The sequence below is a fragment of the Nannobrachium achirus genome (assembly GCF_963921795.1).
Source record: "Nannobrachium achirus genome assembly, chromosome: 15".
Taxonomy (NCBI): domain Eukaryota; kingdom Metazoa; phylum Chordata; class Actinopteri; order Myctophiformes; family Myctophidae; genus Nannobrachium; species Nannobrachium achirus.
The window spans coordinates 11,016,933-11,036,453 of record NC_137822.1 but is presented as its reverse complement, the minus strand read 5'-3'; the positions used below and the strand labels follow the sequence as shown (position 1 = coordinate 11,036,453).

The window sequence follows — 19,521 nt, the reverse complement described above, 5'->3', positions numbered from 1 at the left end:
GATGTGGCATTGTTGTTGCCACTCAGTTGGATGATAAGCTGAAAACACTCAACCAAAGGTTTTTCATTCTCAAGTTAACGTGAAGCTACTTGAATTGTTTGGCTGACCTTTTTGGCAAGGTTTCATTGATGTCATAGGCTAGCTGCTGTAAAATGTTGCATGTGCATGGGAAAGCATACCAGTGTTTCTCATATTTTCAAATGTCAAGGTCTCCCCTTAAACTCTGACAGTGTACAAATGGAACCAAATCTCAAACCTTCAAATGTCAAGGTCTCCCCTTAACTCTGACAGTGTACAAATGCAACCAATTGTACACAGTCAGAGTTACATACTTGTATGGGTTAATTTATACCTCCCTAAAGGAACCTAGCCATAAATTATAACTTCCAGCAGAGGGTGCTAATATTCGGACGTTTTGTCTCTCCTGGAGTTATAACGCAGAGTCAAATAGCTCTCGCTGGTTGAGCCTCCACGTCCCTAATCGCCTCAAAACATGTTTAAATCATGAAGTTGCTCACCTCATCGTCGAAACAGCTTTATATCTACCTATGAGCCCACTCGTTGGCATGTGTTAGTCCATATGTTTCTAATAAATTAATGTTTACTAAAACTTCTCAGAGACTCGCGTTTCCTCGTCGGAATCCTTCCGCCTTCAGAACGCTTCAGAACTACAGAACGTTGGAATACTTCCGCATACAATAAAACGTCATGTCCTAGTATGAGCGAATCGCAACGGCGATCAACGTCACGTGATATGTTCGGCCATTTTTACCCAAGCAGTTCAAAAACAAGGAAAGCGATGAGACTCGGTGAAGTTTTAGTAAACATTAATTTATTAGAAACTTCATGATTTAAACATGTTTTGAGGCGATTAGGGACGTGGAGGGTCAACCTGCGAGAGCTATTTGACTCTGCCTTATAACTCCAGGAGAGACAAAACGTCCGAATATTAGCACCCTCTGCTGGAAGTTATAATTTATGGCTAAAAGGAACCCACAGAGTCCCTGGAATCCACTTTGAGAACCACTGCTGTATACAGTAGATCATATCACTTCCATATGTTCAAATAAAACAAAGAAATGAACAGTAGTAAAAAAAAAAAAAAAAAGAACCCTGCTCGCGTTTACCTGTCGACTTTTCTTTCTTCTCTCTTTTTCCACTTTAGAAAAGGTGATTAAAGACCATTAAAGCAGTTCAGGCCTCTAACCTGTGTGTCAGGACTACTATCACTGTGCAGGGGGCTCATGGCTCGCAGCAGCATTCTCCTCCTCCTTGTCCTGCTGCTGCAGGTCATGAGTTGGGGGACGTTTGTCCAGGCGTGTTTCTGTGACCGCTACCCATGGGCGGCGTGGTCTGCTTGCTCCAGAACATGCAACCTCGGCGAACAACATCGACGCAGGTACCTTACCTTTGATACGCTTCAAATGCATGCCATACTCCTAGAATTGTACGCTTATTAAATAGGAATCTGGGAACCCTGGTAACGTACCAGACTACTGCAGGCAGTGTCACAGCATGTATCTTCAACGTCAATACTCTTACCAGCTTTTTTCTGTCACACTTTCACTATGGGTTCTGTGTGACATGATCTGAACATTTTATGAAAACCATTGGCCTATTCTGTAGGGATACAGGATAGTTGGATGTCTTAATAGTATCATGATATGAATATGGCGGTACAGTACATCATTATCAGACTTAATTTTATCCTTCAACTTCTTGTTTATGTCCCAAAATGACTGGATATACAGGTTTTGGAGCAATTATATAAATATTAGTTGAATGTATAAGCATGCTCTAATCATGTATACTTAACTTAAAAACATTTTCTACATGTAACATTTTGGCCCACTCTTGGTTGGTGTCCACCTATCATGTTACCTTCTATCACACTGTTATTAGCTGCAAAACTATAATGATGAGCCAGCTGTCTTTCTGTTTCAGTATGAGCATCACCATTTTACATTTGCCCACCAGAGGGCACTGAAAATGTCCAAAACAGTTTTTAGTATTAGTATCAGTCCTCGTATCCTAGTAATGGAATTTTCAAATGCTGTGTAAAGGCAAGGAATGCATCTTGAAATACAATTCTCACATATGTTCTGAGAGTAGTGACCATAAATGTTCAACATCATAATAACCCTGATTCCATCTTCCAAGTAAACTTGTTTTTGCAGCAGAATTCCTCCCGCAGTTTTGGTGGCACGCACTTGGGCCATATGTCAAATCGACCGGCTTCATCGGGACACGCATTTTGCTAAGAGATACGTTATATAGTTTCATTTATATACATTTATTCATGAAATTAATCTACTCCATTGACTTTAATTCAAAATAAACTTTTCCCAGATATGGATTTGATGACTGACATTATCATGTCTGACATCATAGACAACATGAAAATGACACATATGTCCATCTACAGTGTGGGTATTTCACAATATGGGCTTAATATTGATGACTGATTGATATTGATCAGGGATCTCCATATACTGTATGTATGGGCATGAAAAGGACATGGACTGACACAGAAATCTCCATATATAAAAGATATTAGTGAATTAACTTTCCCCATTGACTTGAAAGGGGACCACGGCAAGTCGGCAACCATACTTGCAAATTCTAATTGCATCTTTCTAGTTTGGCATATAGCTCATTGACCACAGTACAGAGACCTGTCTTATTTCAACTTATTTATTATGCTTTTGAATGCTTTTTTGTCTTTGAATGCCTTTCTATGCCTTACATGAAGTGCTTTGGATTGCTTTATGTGTAGCGAGCTATACAGTACAAATACACTTGTTTTGCCTCAAATCATTTATTACGACCGCTATGATCTGCAAACACAAAGGTGATCTATACTTAGTTGGCCTAAACTAACTAACTGAATGAACTTTTTCAAGTTGTCTGAACGAAAGCTTTCAGGTTGTCTCAACGAAAGTTTTCAGGTTGTCTGAACTCTGAACGAAGGTTTTCAAGTTGTCTGAATGAAAGTTTTCAAGTTGCTTCAAAGAACGTTTCCAAGTTGTCTGAACGAAGATTTTAAAGTTGTCTGAACGAAAGTTTTCAACTTGTCTGAACGAAGATTTTAAAGTTGTCTGAATGAAAGTTTTCAATTTTTCTGAACGAAGATTTTAAAGTTGTCTGAACGAAAGTTTTCAACTTGTCTGAACGAAGATTTTAAAGTTGTCTGAATGAAAGTTTTCAAGTTGCTTCAAAGAAGGTTTCCAAGTTGTCTGAATGAAGTTTTCAAGTTGTCTGAATGAAAGTTTTCAAGTTGTCTGAACGAAAGTTTTCAAGTTGTCTGAACAAACGTTTTCAAGTTGTCTGAATGAAGGTTTTCAAGTTGTCTCCACAATCACTCTGGGTGTTGCATGTTAGTGCCATGTTGATGATAAGATAAGATGGTCCTGTGATGGTAAGACAGAATCATTGACATCAGAGTGTGTTGTTTTGTTTCTACACTGGCACAACTTGCGTGACACCTGTACTTTAGATGAATATTCACTCTACTCATATTAGGGATATATCTGACTCTTGTTTTTTGAACAGTTGTTCTTGTTTTGTTTCTATATAAATTGTTTACTATTTTTATAATGAATTGCAGTTGCATTTCTTTTGCAGTACTATAGTTTTGAGGCATTTGTACTTTACTTGAGTATTTACAATTTCAAATACTTTTACTTCTAGTCTACTCCACATCTCAGGCAAAATTGCACTTTTACTCCACTACAATTATTTGACAACTTTTGTAACAAGTTACGGTTACTTTGTAGATTTTGATTATTATTACAAAACATTCAGCCACTTCAGTTCTATATACAATTAGTCCATTTGAAAATAGCCCATCTACAAGCTCACAATGCATCACGTTGACATTCTGCATAATGAGTAATACTTTTACTTTTGGTACTTTAAGTACGTTTTGAATTTCTCTATTGCATTATTATTGATCGTTTACTTAAGTAAAACATTTGAGTACTTTTTCCACCACTGTCTGAATGAGGGTTTTCACATTTCTTTTGGCAGGAATATTGTCTATGACGATTACTACTGGAAGAACAGCTGCCACCAGCTGTGCAAATCAGAGACCAGAGCTTGTAACGAGCAATTCTGTCCAATCAACTGTGAGCTCACAGAGTATGGGGAGTGGTCAGCCTGCTCGCCGTGTGCCAAGAAACAGGCAAGAACCTCTCTCGCATGTGTTCACATTGTATTCCTCGCTGTTGGGTGTAAAACCCTGTCTGTCCAAAATGTTTACTTTTCAGCAAATGGAAAAGAGTAGAGCAATAATTTACGAAAACACATAAAAGGTTGAATTGGAATTGTAGATATGAGATTTCTGCCTGACAGCAACAGCATGACAAAATGCCATCGCAGATCTACAAGCTCACAAGAAAATAGCTGAGCTTGTAGATCAGTTTCGCTCATTTTGCATGACACAGACAACTTATAACAGATATAACAGCACACACACACACACACACACACACACACACACACACACACACACACAAAGATCACATTGAAAGACATCAAAACATCTTTCAGTCTGTCTTTCTCTTTATTTTGGAACGAAAGTTTTCAAGTTGTCTCTCTGAATGAAGTTTTTCAAGTTGTCTGAACGAAGATTTTCAAGTTGTCTGAACGAAAGTTTTCATGTTGCCTGAATGAATGTTTTCAAGTTGTCTGAATGAATGTTTTCAAGTTGTCTGAATGAAGGTTTTCAAGTTGTTTGAATGAAAGTTTTCAAGTTGTCTGAATGAAAGTTTTCGTGTTGTCTGAATGAAAGTTTTCAAGTTGTCTGAATGAAAGTTCTCATGTTGTCTGAATGAAAGTTTTCATGTTGTCTGAATGAAAGTTTTCAAGTTCTCTGAATGAAAGTTTTCAAGTTGTCTGAATGAAAGTTTTCAAGTTGTCTGAATGAAAGTTTTCAAGTTGTCTGAATGAAAGTTTTCATGTTGTCTGAATGAAAGTTTTCAAGTTCTCTGAATGAAAGTTTTCAAGTTGTCTGAATGAAAGTTTTCAAGTTGTCTGAATGAAAGTTTTCAAGTTGTCTGAATGAAAGTTTTCATGTTGTCTGAATGAAAGTTTTCATGTTGTCTGAATGAAAGTTTTCATGTTGTAAGAATGAAAGTTTTCAAGTTGCTGCAAGTTCAACTGTGTGTTTGTATTTTACGTTGTTCTTGTAGCTTCGAACCCGGTACGTCCAGAGACCAGCCCAGTTTGGAGGCGCTGCTTGCGACCCGGTGCTGACAGAGGAAAGGCCTTGTTATCCTTCTACTGAATGCAAGATCCCAGCGGTGAACTGCAAAGACAAGTTCCAGTGTGAGAACGGTACAGTATGTAATGTTCTAATCACTTTCAGCCTGGCAAGCTGGAGAATAGCAGATCTCCAAGCTCACAGCAGGCGGTAGTGACTCAGGAGGTAGAGCGGCCCGATTGGGAACCGGAAGGTTCCCAGTTCGATCCCGGGCTCCCCCAGAGCTACTGTCATTGGTGTATGAATGTGTGAGTGAATGTGTGAATGTGTGAGTGAATGGGTGAATGTAATGCACATCATTGTAAAGCGCCTTGGATAAAGGTTGCCTGACTGCTAGCGTCCGACATCTCAACACCACACTACGTGGGGGGAGAGAGTCTGACATTCCGGGCAGACAATCCATTTCGGCGGGGGGGGGCTAAAGCCTATTGACGTCACACACACACACACACACACATACACACACACACACGCGCGACGGCGACGTGGCGTGACATTGCAAAAATACGTTATTTCTCATAACATATTATATGTCTGCATGTTTACGTTAGTGCAAAATGGTATTAAAACGTGAAGAAACGGCACTATTTCATAGTTTATTAAAATAATACGAGTCAAGTCTGACTCCGCCATGACAGTTTTCACGGACCAATCAGAGTCCACTAGACTCTCACGTGGGCAGAGGACACCAATCAGAGTCCACGAGTGAGTCTTACGTGAGCTCAAGAGCTCTGTTTGGAGGGGGCTGGGACCGGAGCAGCCACACACGTGCCCCAAGCATACAACCCTGATTGGCCCATTCAATGCGCCCGCTCTTCGGGCGCCTTCGAAATAGATTAAAATGTGTGCAGCTTCAGTCCACACTACAAACCACCCACCAGCAGGGGGGGGTGATGTGCGGACTGAAGTGTCAGGCTAGGATAAAGGTGCTATATAAATGCACCATTAACCATTTACCACAATGCGTCTTATTGCTGATTAGTAACAACTTCAACTTTATTGTCACATCACAGGTTTACAATTGAGTACAGTACCTGAGACGAATAACAGTATAAGTCCATATTTGATTTTTTTTTAAATATATATATTTTTGGATTTACCAGACTGTAAACCACAAACTAGTCATTTTTTATCTGTTAAATTGTTAATGCAATCCCCCCTCATTTTGTTTAATTGTCGGTTTTAATGTTATCTGCTCCCTTTGTCTGCTGTAAAGCACAGGTGTCACACAAGATAATGTATGTCAGCATAAAAAGCATACAGGTTGTGCTCACATGCACAAAACGACACACTCTGACATCAACGTATGCTGATATCTGTCTCCTACCATCACAGGACGCTGTATCAACATGACGCTAACGTGCAACGGCCAGAATGACTGTGGAGACAACTCTGACGAGTTGAACTGTGGTGGCCAGACCACGGAGTTCTGTGCAAACAAGAATCTGGTCCCTGGAGCTGAACTCATAGGAAACGGGTAGGCATTGTTTAACCCAATGTTTCCCAAACAGTGCGTTTAATTTTTGGTTTACTACATTTTGTTTTTAATTATTATTATTTAAAAAACATTTTTTTAAAACATTCCCAAAAAAGTTAAGTAAATTCAATGATTTCTTTCTGTAATTTCAGCAAGAAATCAAAGAAAAATCTAAGAAATTACATAAATTAGAACACAGATGTTTAAGAAGTAGTGAAAATAGCCGATCTACAAGCTGGTAGATCTACTGTTTTCACTAGTTTGGGTCCCAGGCAAATGTCAAATTTCTCTTTTGGGTCACAAGCCAAAACGTTTGGGAACCACTGGTTTAATGAAGGAGACGGGATGCTGTGGAGTTAATGTTATCTGTATGACAACAACTTTACTGGTTACCAAGGAAGGTAAAAAGGAAGTGAGGACATTTCCTCTCTCCAGAAATTACAGCTGGCACATTCGTTGCACTGGGTGGCAAACCGCTCGATAAAACTAAGTACTGTTCACATGGGAGTCCCGGGTGCTCCCAAAAGCCTGATTAGACGATACAATTATCAAACCTTTTTTTTTAAAGTGAAATATTCCTTTAGAAGAACACAGATATACAGTATGCAGAAGCCTGACCATTTATAGGGCTTTAAAAACAAGCAGTAAAATCTTAAAATTCTAAGATTCTAAAACTCACATGTAACCAGTGAAGTGCCGCAAAGTTGTTCATAATGTGTTGTTGTTGTTGTTTGTTGTGTAACCGTGGGGTTGTGAAAACCAACGTGCAGGTTTGATGCCCTTGCGGAGGAGCCCAGGGGAAGTGTGCTGGGCAACACGTTCATGGGAGGCAGCTGCATCACCGAGAGACCCAGGAACTACACCCCCGCCGATCTGCCCAAACTCATCTACTACCGCATCCCCTACAACTTCCAAAGCTTCGAGATTAAGGTACTAAATAATAATTGCATCGCTTCATTTGCCCGCTAGGTCCATTTGGTTCCATTTTGTACACACGCAAGAGCTACAGACCTATAATCAGTGGTGGAAAAAGTAGGCTACTTAGTTTTCTGACTTCAGTAAAAGTATTAATACTGCAATGTAGAAATACTATACAGTGGTGTGTTCTAGACTTTTTTTGAGGGCATACTATAATCTATGATCCGTGGCTATTCATGTGGCCAGGGCATACGCCAGTGCATAATGCCTATCAAAATACGCTACTTTGAAAGGTTCACGAGGGCATACGCTATTCATATTTTTATTTCCGACAGCAGACGCGTATACGTGCGTTACAAGTAGAACACAGCACTGCTCTGTTACAAGTAAATTCACAATTCACCCTTGAAGGTCCCTCAAAACCCACTTTGAGGACCGCAGCACTAGCTAGCACTATACATTCAGGGTTAGCTCTGTTTCTGGTCATATTTGTAATGTCCATTGCAAAAATAGAATTTTGACAAATATGTAGTAGTAGTACTACTGTAGTAGTTACTGGCACAGTGGAGTTGACACATGTCATGCTGGTTGCTGTCCTACAGGTGGGGCTGCAGGAGCACTTTTCCATAGATCCTCAGCCAGTGGAAGCTGAGGTGGTCAATGTGAGAACAGTCTATTCTTCTAGCAGTTACAGCCCCAAGTTCAACTGGGGCTTCATCCTCTTCGTTGGAAGTGGAAGCAGAGAGTCTTCCAAGAAGTACAACGCCGCTTTCAAGGCCTCAAAAAACAAGGCAAGCCTCTCTCTCCCTCTCCCTCGCTCTCTGTCTATCTGTCTGTCTGCCTGTCTGTCTGTCTGTCTGTCTCTCTCTCTCTCTCTCTCTCTCTCTCTCTCTCTCTCTCTCTCTTTCACACACACACACACTCTGCATGCACTGAAGGAAGCATGAATGCAGTTGGTTGTTCGCCCCCAGGTTGGCAAAACACACACACACACACACACACACACACACACACACACACACACACACACACACACACACACACACACACACACACACACACACACACACACACATTGTGTTTGCTTTGCTGTACTTGTGAAGGCCCTGAAGCCTGAGTTGCACCTATAGTTTGGCGCCCGCATTGTGGACATAAAATAGCTGAAGCTCACAACGCGTCGCAGCACACAAGCTGAATATCTTCCTAAATATGATGTTATTATTAGGATGGTTATTATCATGAACATTATTAGTGTGGTTGCTATATAGGCAACCCACTATTGTTCTAGGTCAGAGAACTTTTATGCCAGCTCACGTGAACCTGATTTTATGATCATTCTTATCATCTACAGGCGTCTTCGTTCATCAGGGTGAACCAGGTTTTGCCAGTGTCCAAGTTCAAGTTGAAGGGACCTGAGGAGCTCATCCTGGACGGGCCTTTCCTGCAGTTCCTCAGTGCTCTCCCGCTGGACTACAACTACGCCCTCTACAGGGACATCTTCCAGCGCTTTGGCACACACTACTACGCCTCGGGGACCCTGGGAGGACACTATGACCTGCTGTACCAGTACAGCCGCGAGGAGCTCAAGAGCTCAGGTGCAACAGCACAGCCTATAGAGCAGTGGTTCTAAAGCCTTGAAATGTGAAAGTTCTCCCCTTAACTTTGACAGTGTACAAATGGAACCAAATGGACCTGTTAGGGTCCATTTGGTTCCATTTGTATACTGTCAGAGTTACAGAGTTGTATGGGTCAATTTACACCCCCTCTAAAGGAACCCACAGAATCCCTGGAATCCTCTTTGAGAACAACTGACCTATAGTGCAGTGGTTCTCAAACCTCTTCATGTCAAAAAGCAGATGTACAGTACAGGCTCAAGCATAATGTGTTATTTGATCCCATGTGTTCCTCTCCTTCAAGGTCAAACGTTAGAGGAGACTTCAGGTTGTCTTAAAAAAGAGAGCCTAATCTTCACCATTTTCTATAATCGACACGATCGCTCCAGAAGATGCAGTAACAACAAGATGACAGAAAATTATGAAGGTAAATTTCATTTTTTTTTTTTTTTTTTTGCTTTTTTTTAAGCAACATGTTGCCCAGTGGTTATTCACCAAGGCCTAAATTAGGCTTTAACCTAAAATATTTCAGTAACATACAGCTATCTCTGGACAAGAAAAAATATGGTTCCTATAACTAATGACAAACACAGCACTCACAACGTTTACAATATATATTTTTTTTTTCTTAAACTAAGAAATCCAAAGAATATTTAGCACTACCCAAAATGGGGTCAAAATAATCCTGAAAGCAGAGCATGTTCACAGTTACAGTTGCACGTTGCAGAAACGGGTCACCATCCGGAATCAATGGGGGTAAATTTACTCAAATCAAATTTTTGTCTTAGGAATGTGACAAAAACCAAAAAATATTATTGAACTCTACTCTCCATGGCATGGGTAATCAATAGGAAAAAAGTCATTTTGGGGGTGAACTACTCCTTTAAGTTTCTCTCAAGTGAACACTTGAGATGACTTGAGATGCTTCCTTAAAACACTCGGATCCTTTTTTGTTATATATTTACAGTTTACAGTTTACAGTTTAGGCATTTAGCAGATGCTTTTAATCCAAAGCGACTTACAATAAGCAGATACAACATCACAATAATAAACAAGATAATAGGTCAGTACATTAACAGCAATATAACAATGTAAATGGATATCTATCTAGAGAAAAACACAATATAATCAAGTTCTAAAGAAACCTAAAAAACAAATGTTAACTAGCTTCATGTATGGTCATTGATTTTACTGTAGTGCTAAGGGTTTAGGTGGAGTCTGAAAAGGTGAGTCTTCAGTCCACGGCGAAAGGCAGCGAGTGAGTCCGTTGTTCTAAGTGCGACAGGGAGTTTATTCCACAACTTGGGAGCCAAGAGGGCAAACTGTCTCGGACGAGTGGATTTTTGCCCTGGAGTTTTTAGCGAGGGTTCGGTCAGCATCCCTGTGTTGGCTGATCTAAGTGAACGAGTGGGGGAGTACGGGTTGATCAGATTTTGGAGATATGGAGGAGCCATACCTTTGGCTGCTTTGAAGGTCAGCATCAGTGTTTTGTATTCCATGCGGCATGATGCGGGCCGCAACCGGGAGCCAGTGGAGGCTGCGGAGAAGGGGAGAGACATGTGAGAACTTAGGCTGGTTGAAGACCAGTCGTGCCGCGGCATTTTGGATCAGTTGGAGAGGTTTAAGTGCACATGCCGGGAGACCAGTGAGGAGAGAGTTACAGTAGTCAAGTTTTGATATGACAGATGTCTGAATGAGGAGCTGCGCTGCCTCCTGGGTGAGGAACGGTCTGATTTTACGGATGTTATATATTTGATTAAATCAAATAGTTTGATTAACTGTTGCAACCCTTAATGTGTGCTATCCTCAGGGTCTTACATCAAGTCGTCAGAGAAGTCTATCTCCATGGTCAGAGGAGGTCAGATCAGAGAGGCATCGAAGCTGGCCTGGGAGAGGAGAGGCGTCCTTCCCAACATGGAGATATACAAGGAATGGACTAAGACACTCATAGTAAACCCTGCCGTGGTGGAGTATGAGGTCAGGATGCTTTTCATGGAGAGCTTCTGTTTGCACATCCCATAGTAATAATGGACTTTGTCCAGCGTCTATACCAGGGTTCCCCAATAGGCGGCCCGCGGGGAGCTACTGTCTGGCCCACACCAACCCCAGTAATAATGGTGGTATAAGAGCAGCAACAACACTAGTATATCGTCGTTGTCGGGTGGAAATCTCGTATCTCCGAATTTGTACGTTCTTTCGCAAATCATACAAGGCCGTCGCACAAAAGTAGTGAAAACAGCAGATCTACAAGCACACAACGCCTGGCACCGCAAGGCGTTGTGTGCTTGTAGATCGGCTGTTTTCACTAGTTTAAATAATTTTTAAAATGATATATTCAAAACGAACAGTTTTGGACATACAAGATTTTCACCCGACAACGACGAAAACTGTCGCTGGAGTAGCGGGAACGCCACCGTCGCCCCCTGCAATGTTGTGGCCCTCGGCTTGGTACCCTAGACATGATTCGGCCCTTGGGGAAAACTAATTGGGGAACCCTTGTCTATACTGTAGGTACACAACTGGCCCGTTTTCGGGGGAAAGAAAGCCGGGCGACGAGGATGATATGGGCTGGGGCGGCACCTGTCAGTGGGGAGTGATGGGGCTGAGGAGGAGTAGGACAGAGGTTCTACGATGTCCTTCCGGTGGGGGCTCCTCACTGGCAGGTGAGCCAGTAGCAGTTTGACCCCAGAAGGAATCAATTGGCATAACGACTAAAGTGGGGAGAAAAAGGGCCCAAAAAGCAGCAACAACTAAATATTACTTTATAATAATATTATAAAGTAATATTTATTTTTTACTAGACACATAAAGCTGTTGCCTGAGAATCAGATGTTTTTACAGGGCGATCGTCAGCTCACCATATCCTATACTTAGTTGGCTAAAACTAAACTAAATATATTGACAATTCTGTCAACAAACAAAAACTAGACTAAAATGTTAGGGATGGATGGACCAGTGTAGAAGAGATCCAGTAGAACTTAAAAACAAATCATTTTATGTTTGCTTGCGCTCCGGTGTTGCGCTCTGAACATAGCAGATCTACAAGCCCACAGCGCGTCGCTCTGCGTTTGTGTCTGATATTTTCAGCATGCAACCAAGTCTGAAAAAAAAGAATCGTCTACACAATCAATTGTAGACCGACTGAAACTAAATGGAATTTTATTCAAAAGACTATGACTAAAATAAATAAAACATTTCTGTCAAAATTAACACTATGAGGTCAGGTGTACTTTATCTATCATTAGTTTTTACTATCATGCTTCAATGTAATTTCAGAGTAATTACAGAGTCTACTCGTGTGTTTGCATCTGCAGGTGCGGCTCATCATTAATCTGGTCAGGGGGATCCCGTGTGCGGCTACCAAGCGGAGACACCTGAAGACGGCGCTGGTCCAGTACCTGCAGGAGTTTGACTCCTGTAAGTGCGCTCCCTGCCCCAACAACGCCAGGGCGGTGCTCTCTGGCACAGAGTGCAAGTGCATCTGCCAGGACGGCACTTATGGTGACAACTGCGAGAGAAGATCCCCAGACTACACTTCAGGTCAGTGGTTCTCCATTGTTTTGATTCCAACCCCCCCCCCCCCCCCCCCCCCCCCATAACTCTGAGAGTGTACAAAAAATGAATTGCATTTTTATAGCACCTTTCTAAATACAATGGTTCATTCATTCATACATTGCAGTGTTGATTTTGTTGACTAAAACTATGACGAAAAATGTTTTCACTGATGAAAACTAAATAAAAACTAAACAAAAACTAAGCTGTGGTGACTAAAACTAAGACTAAATATATTGACAATTTCGTCAACAAAATAAAAACTTTTATTGCTTGGCCGCCTATTTGTTCTCCATGTTTTCTCTACTGAGAAAGTTTAATGCTGTAGTAGGGTCTGACCTCTACTGGTTGACAAGTGGTACTGCCTGAAGGTAAAATCTCTCCCATGTTAGAATGAATAGAATAGAATAGAATAGAATAGAATAGAATAGAATAGAATAATGAATGTATTTGTAGGCTATAGTGCTTTTCTAAACAGTGTGGTTGTGTTAGTTATACCACTATTGTATTAACATACTCCACTATACAGATTGGTCAAAACAATGTTTTCTTTTTTTTTCTTCTTTTTTTCACACACAAAAAGAAGTGCCATTGTGTAGCTTTAAGTGGTTGTCAGAGTATATCTTCTATGTAATGTGGGACCTACTCTTGGTGATAGAACAGTGGGAAATGAATGTGACAAGATAGCGCCGTCCATGGCTGCTGTGGTGACTACGTGTTGCGTTCTGTATTTGAATGCAAAAATGTAGTATGCCAAAGCAAATTCCTATGTGTATTACACAATGGTTAATAAAGAAATCTGAATCTGAATCTGAATCTGACATTTGTACATATTTGGTATTATATTTGTCCAGAGGCGGTGGACGGGTTCTGGAGCTGCTGGGGGCCTTGGTCAAGCTGTTCAGCTGTCCTGAAGAGACATCGGACACGACAATGTAACAACCCTCGTCCCATGAAGGGAGGCAAACCATGCCAGGGCCTTGGCAGAGAGGAGGAGAGATGCCACATATCTCTTTTTGAAAAGTAAGAGAAACAGACAGACAGACAGTCAAAGTAGGAGAGAGCGAGAGAGAGAGAGAGAGAGAGAGAGAGAGAGAGAGAGAGAGAGAGAGAGAGAGAGATAAAGAGAGAGAGAGAGAGAGAGAGAGAGAGAGAGAGAGAGAGAGATAAAGAGAGAGAGAGAGAGAGAGAGAGAATAAAGTATTAAAGTAGGAGAGAGTCTTTCAATAAAATGAAGTCAGTCAAGTACAGTAGGAGACGATACAGTGGGTTGATTGGTTGGTTGGTTAATTGGTGTTTGTCCAATCACATTGCTTACTAATTTGCAATATCTGTCTTGGAGACTTTTACAATTTAGGCATTTAGCAGACGCTCTTTAAACAGAGGTAAACACACACGCACGCACGCACGCACGCGCGCGCACGCGCGCACACACACACACACACACACACACACACACACACACACACACACACACACACACACACACACAATGCATAGAGAAGTGCCTCAGTAATCTCGGATCATAAGTAAACCAAGAACTTAGACTCTAAATAGAATATCACAAAAGAAGCAAAAACATTTTAGCATAACTGAAAGAAACTTTCTACGCTTGCAACCCTACATTTTATGGTGTTTGTGTTTCCCTATAGACAAGACACCTGTGACAATGACGATGACTTCACAGAGGGATGGAAAGACGAGCTGCCTCCTGGTGTGCAGGGCTGCCTACGACCCAACAGGCCAGCCAACAGTTATCTGCTGGTAATGTTAACAAGCCTGTAGCCAGCGTGTTAATAGGGTAGACCGGGGTCAACGTTTTCAGGCCAAGGACACCCCCTGTAGTAACTCTGAGGATCCCCTAGGGGTCCCTGACCCCCTGTTGAAGACCCCTGGAGTAGACCTATGGTTCAAACATTTCTGCATAATGAGTATTTTCGACTTTCGGTACTTGAAGTACATTTTGATACCAATACTTTTGTACTTTTATTCAAGTAAATGTTGAATTCCTGACTTTTACTTATATCAGAGTATTTCTACATTGCCGTATTTTATACTTTTTCCACCACCGTCAGAAAGCCAAGCTGTACTATGACTTTGGAGAGGCCGAGTCGTTCCAGTGTTTCACAGGCTTCGAGCTGGAAGGGTTCCAGTACGTCAACTGTCTTCCAGATGGAACCTGGACGCAGCCAAGAGGACAATGCATCAGTAAGGGCTAAAGCATGATATCATTGCTTTCGGGCAGAAACCTTGTATCTCCATCCATTTAAACTTTCTATGTTTTTCCCCACCCGTAAATGAATGCCCTACTTCAGGGTTCCCCAATAGGCGGCCCGCGGGCCATTTGCGGCCCGCGGGGGGCTACTGTCTGGCCCACACCAACCCCAGTAATAATAGTGGTATAAGAGCAGCAGCAACACTAGTATATCGTCGTTGTCGGGTGGAAATCTCGTATCTCCAAACGTACGCTCTTTCCCAAATCATACAAGGCCGTCGCACAAAAGTAGTGAAAACAACAGATCTAAAAGCATATGTGTGCTTGTAGATCGGCTGTTTTCACTAGTTTAAATAATTTTTAAAATGAAAAAATGCAAAATGAACGGTTTTGGACACAAGATTTTCACCCGACAACGACGATATCTGAACTGTCGCTGGAGTAGCGGGAACGCCACCGTCGCCCCCTGCAATGTTGTGGCCCTCAGCTTGGTACCCTAGACATAATTCGGCCCGTGGGGAAAACTAACTGGGGAACCCTGCCCTACTTCATCAGTTGCATGTTGACCAGTACAGTGTATTACTGTATATGTTGGTCTCTCTTTAAACAAACAAAGATTTGCCTTTTCTATTCTTTCATTATTACAGAATAGTTTCATACACCCTACAATAGCACCCCCAATCAATTAGACGTTCAGTCAGCATCTTACTCACTCTTTCTCTTCTTGTCTTTTCAGAGAAGCTGTGCTTTGCTCCTGAGAACGTGCCTGAGTCGATGACGTTGTACCCGACCAAAGAGGTGTACCGCGTGGGGGAATCCGTTGGCCTTAACTGCAAGGAGCCAGGCCTGGCCCCTATTCCACGAGGCTTCTACAGGTGCAGCGAGAGACTCACCTGGGAGCCACCGCTACCTGCTGACTTACGTTGCAGTGATGGTACAGTCAAAGTAATCTCTTTTTGATTGATAGACGATTGAATACTTATTAACACTTTTGTTAACATTACACGTAATACAGTCAGCCCTTATTGCCAGGAATAGTGATGGACTTTGAAAATGAGTACTCCTGTGTGGGTTTGAGTCCCATAATCCAGGATTCAAGGTATTTTGAGTACCCTGCTGTTGTGGATTCAAGTCACTTAACTAATACAATAATTCCTCAGCAGAATTGAAATTATAATAGATTCTAATATGCGTTTGAGTTTCATAATTGTTGGTTAGAGGGGTTAGAGTTCCCTGGTGTTGTGGTTTCAAGTCCCATAGATTCATAGATAGATACAGTAGATAGATAGATCTACTGTATCTTACAAGACACTCACAAAATATACATAGAATTTACATAATGCTTTGAGTTACGGATACAATGTTTTCCATCGCAACTGCCATGCCATTAAAAAAAAAAAAAAAACTTCTTTATTGAACAGCCAATATAACATATAACTTTCAGATATCCAAAACAGCATTACTTCAAATAAAGAATTTCTTAAATCATTTTGGAATGGACATTGAAAAAGAAACTAATGAAATATGTTTTTGGGCAGTTTTTGAGACAAGCAAAGTGAACACCAACAGATGCCATTAACTGAAACAATGGACAGAGACAGTAGTGTTTCTAATAATCTCACTCAAGAAAGTGGCCACTGTATGGTATTTAAGGGAGACGCCTACTAATACCAACTGCACTGTTGAGATTATACATGTGGAGACAGAATGCAGTAGATCTCCATATACACAAGATTGTTTTTTTCTTCTTTTTAAATGGAACACCACGATACTGTATAAGATATACCAAACAAATATTCTTGTGTTTGTCTAGAAAATCCATATGTTCAGGACCAGTGTGATCCGGGAAAGACTCTAGAGGGCGGTCGGTGTGTTTGTGTTCGACGTGAGAGCTGCCTGTAAGTGACATTCAGTATTTGTTTTGTCCGTAGAGTTATTGCAAGAACATTTGCAATGGAATTTGAGAGTCTTGTAGCACAAAGCGTGGGCTCACTTTTAGTGTATTTTATATAAGTATAAAAAGGCTTATACTTACTATACATACTATTTATTACCTGCTGTCGCAATACACTTTTTTGGAGCTAAATGGTTCTATTTTTTCAGTTTTGGCTCAGCACCAAACGGATGTGCATTATTTTAAATATGAAAATCTGCCGTGTCTTGTCCATCATCAATAGAAGGATGTAAATTATGTCAATACTATGATATTTTAGAGCTCAGCAGCTGAAAATACATTTCTCTACAGTTGAGATTATGATGAGATAAAAGTACAAAATAACTGAGCTTCCATTCTGTGTATGTATATATTTGGGAATCTGCATACATACAGTACATTATGCATTTATTTATCTATCGCCAGTGATGGAAACTAAGTAAAGTAAAGTCCTTTTTACAATTACACCAGTTACATTGTGGAGACTAAAACGGAGGGAATGTTTTGGGTCAACAAAGAGAGTTGAATGAAGTAAATAATCAGAGTTCTTTTCCCACCTCTTACACTTCCCTGTCTGATTTCAGCTCGTTCGAGGAAACCATCTGCGTGCTGAATTTGGACGTCAACGTCACAGTGCCAATGTCCCTCTGTTCATTCCACGCTGGCCGATGCCACGGTGATCCCCTCTTCTTTGTCAACGAGGGCCAGTGTGACGACACCAAGCTGGACTGGGCCAGGTTCAGAGCCGAGATGTCCTATATTAGCTCCAGTGTTGTCCCCTGTGGACTGGACCGCTGTTACGAATGGGAAACCTGCTCCGGTGAGTATTAACCGCGTAAAGCCATCGATCCTTAAAGGAAGAGTGTGGTGCGTGGCATGCTCCTTCCCAGATTGAAAGCCTTCTGTGGTGCTAAACTCCCAAAACATATATACAATGTACTTACACAACATCCAAGGATGTATGGTAGCACTCACTCACCAAACATTTCACCAATTCATTTTGGCCAGACAGTTTGAACGATTGAATGATAAATACATGGTAAGTATTGGCTGCTCACCGGGAGCAATTAGGGGTTCAGTGACTACCACGGCCAACTTGTCTTGGCAAAATTGGTGAAATAGATGCACTGTCCTGGTCTTTTTAAGCCCTATAATAATACTTGTTGTACATCACCAGAGGAAATATCTGAGCTACAATCTTGTGTCGCTTCGTCAGCAATGTGACGAGTTGTGAGCTTTTATGTCTGCATTTTTTTGCAGATTGTTTGTCTATTCTCGCCTAGTATGACATGCCCAGAATAGGGACACTAGGGTTCATGTGTTTAAGTCTAATTTTATACTCCCGTCTACAAGCAATTTACAAGCTCACAATGCATACAATCACAATGAATTGTCATTAAAGGGGGCCTGTCACCTAAAGGGTTACTGTCACTTTAAGAATCATCTTAAAAAACAAGTTAATATTTTTATGATATCATTGTGGGGATGCGCAATTATAAGCCAATCAAATTAATTGTCTGTATTGCCTGACCGTATGACTACTAGCTGTTGTTGGGGGCTGAGGGGCAGATTACACTGTGACATGAGCTTCAGACTGTTTCAGACCGTTTTCAGAGAAGCTCATGTCACAGTGTAATCTGCCCCTCAACCCCTTTAGGTGACAGTACCCCTTTAAGGTCCAAGTACAGGTTGGGAATGACTGGGTTAGTTAGTTGAGTCACCTGCTGTTGTGTATTCAAGTCACTTTGTGACTAATACAGTACAGAGCCAACAATACTTTTTTTTGACCGGTGTCCCCCTGGCCCCAGGGCTCTGTATTTGGTCTGCTCCTTTTATCCCCTCTACACACCATCTCTTTGCAAAGAAAAGCTGATCTATAGGCTATGTGAGCCTGTAGATCTTCAATTTTGGCCGAATGTTTGACCCTGAATATGATGATGGGTTCATGTGTTAAGGCGCTGCTGTAACTCAGTAGCAGTAATACATATTTGCATTGAGCTTATGACTCATTTCTGTATTTTTATTTACTCTCTTTTCTCAGCGTTCGAAAAGTGTGAGTGCATAGCTTCACGAGACTGCCACGGAGGCACAGACGCCATGTACTGCCTGAGGATACGCAACAGGAACAGGAGCATGAACCTGTGTAAAATGGCCACGCTCAAGTGCTTAAACTACCAGTTTGAGGTCCTCCACGAAGGTGACTGTGAGGCTAGATGATCACTGTGTGACACTCATGCGGTGGGTAAGGCTGTCACAATTATTACATAATCGTCATAATCGTTTCCATGTTGAAAAATGTTCATATATTTTTTTAAAAGTCAAAAATAGTGGAAATAGCTGATCTACAAGCTCACAACACGTCGCATCGCGACGCGTTGTGAGCTTGTAGATCTGCTATTTCCACTATCCAATGTTCTTTTTTTTAAGTATAGTTGTCAAATATGTCAGTAATTTTTTTGTATATTTAGGTTACATGTCATAACGGTTACGTGTAACTTCAAAGCCTAAAAGCCGAACAGAAATGTAATTGTCAATGACAAAAACACAATT

General features: G+C 41.3%; 1 protein-coding gene across 1 annotated transcript; it reads left to right on the top strand.

Annotated features, from left to right (window-relative positions):
* Positions 1 to 1,244: 1,244 nt before the first annotated feature.
* c6.2 (complement component 6, duplicate 2) lies at positions 1,245 to 19,188 on the top strand (the record flags this gene model as incomplete). Its single annotated transcript, XM_080743397.1, has 17 exons — positions 1,245 to 1,399; positions 4,030 to 4,183; positions 5,193 to 5,337; positions 6,599 to 6,740; positions 7,511 to 7,670; positions 8,261 to 8,449; positions 9,010 to 9,253; positions 9,576 to 9,698; positions 11,082 to 11,248; positions 12,586 to 12,811; positions 13,678 to 13,846; positions 14,476 to 14,587; positions 14,899 to 15,031; positions 15,775 to 15,972; positions 16,852 to 16,936; positions 17,556 to 17,791; positions 19,013 to 19,188. 17 exons carry the CDS (start codon positions 1,245 to 1,247, stop codon positions 19,186 to 19,188), a joined length of 2,814 nt encoding a protein of 937 aa, XP_080599523.1.
* Positions 19,189 to 19,521: the final 333 nt, after the last annotated feature.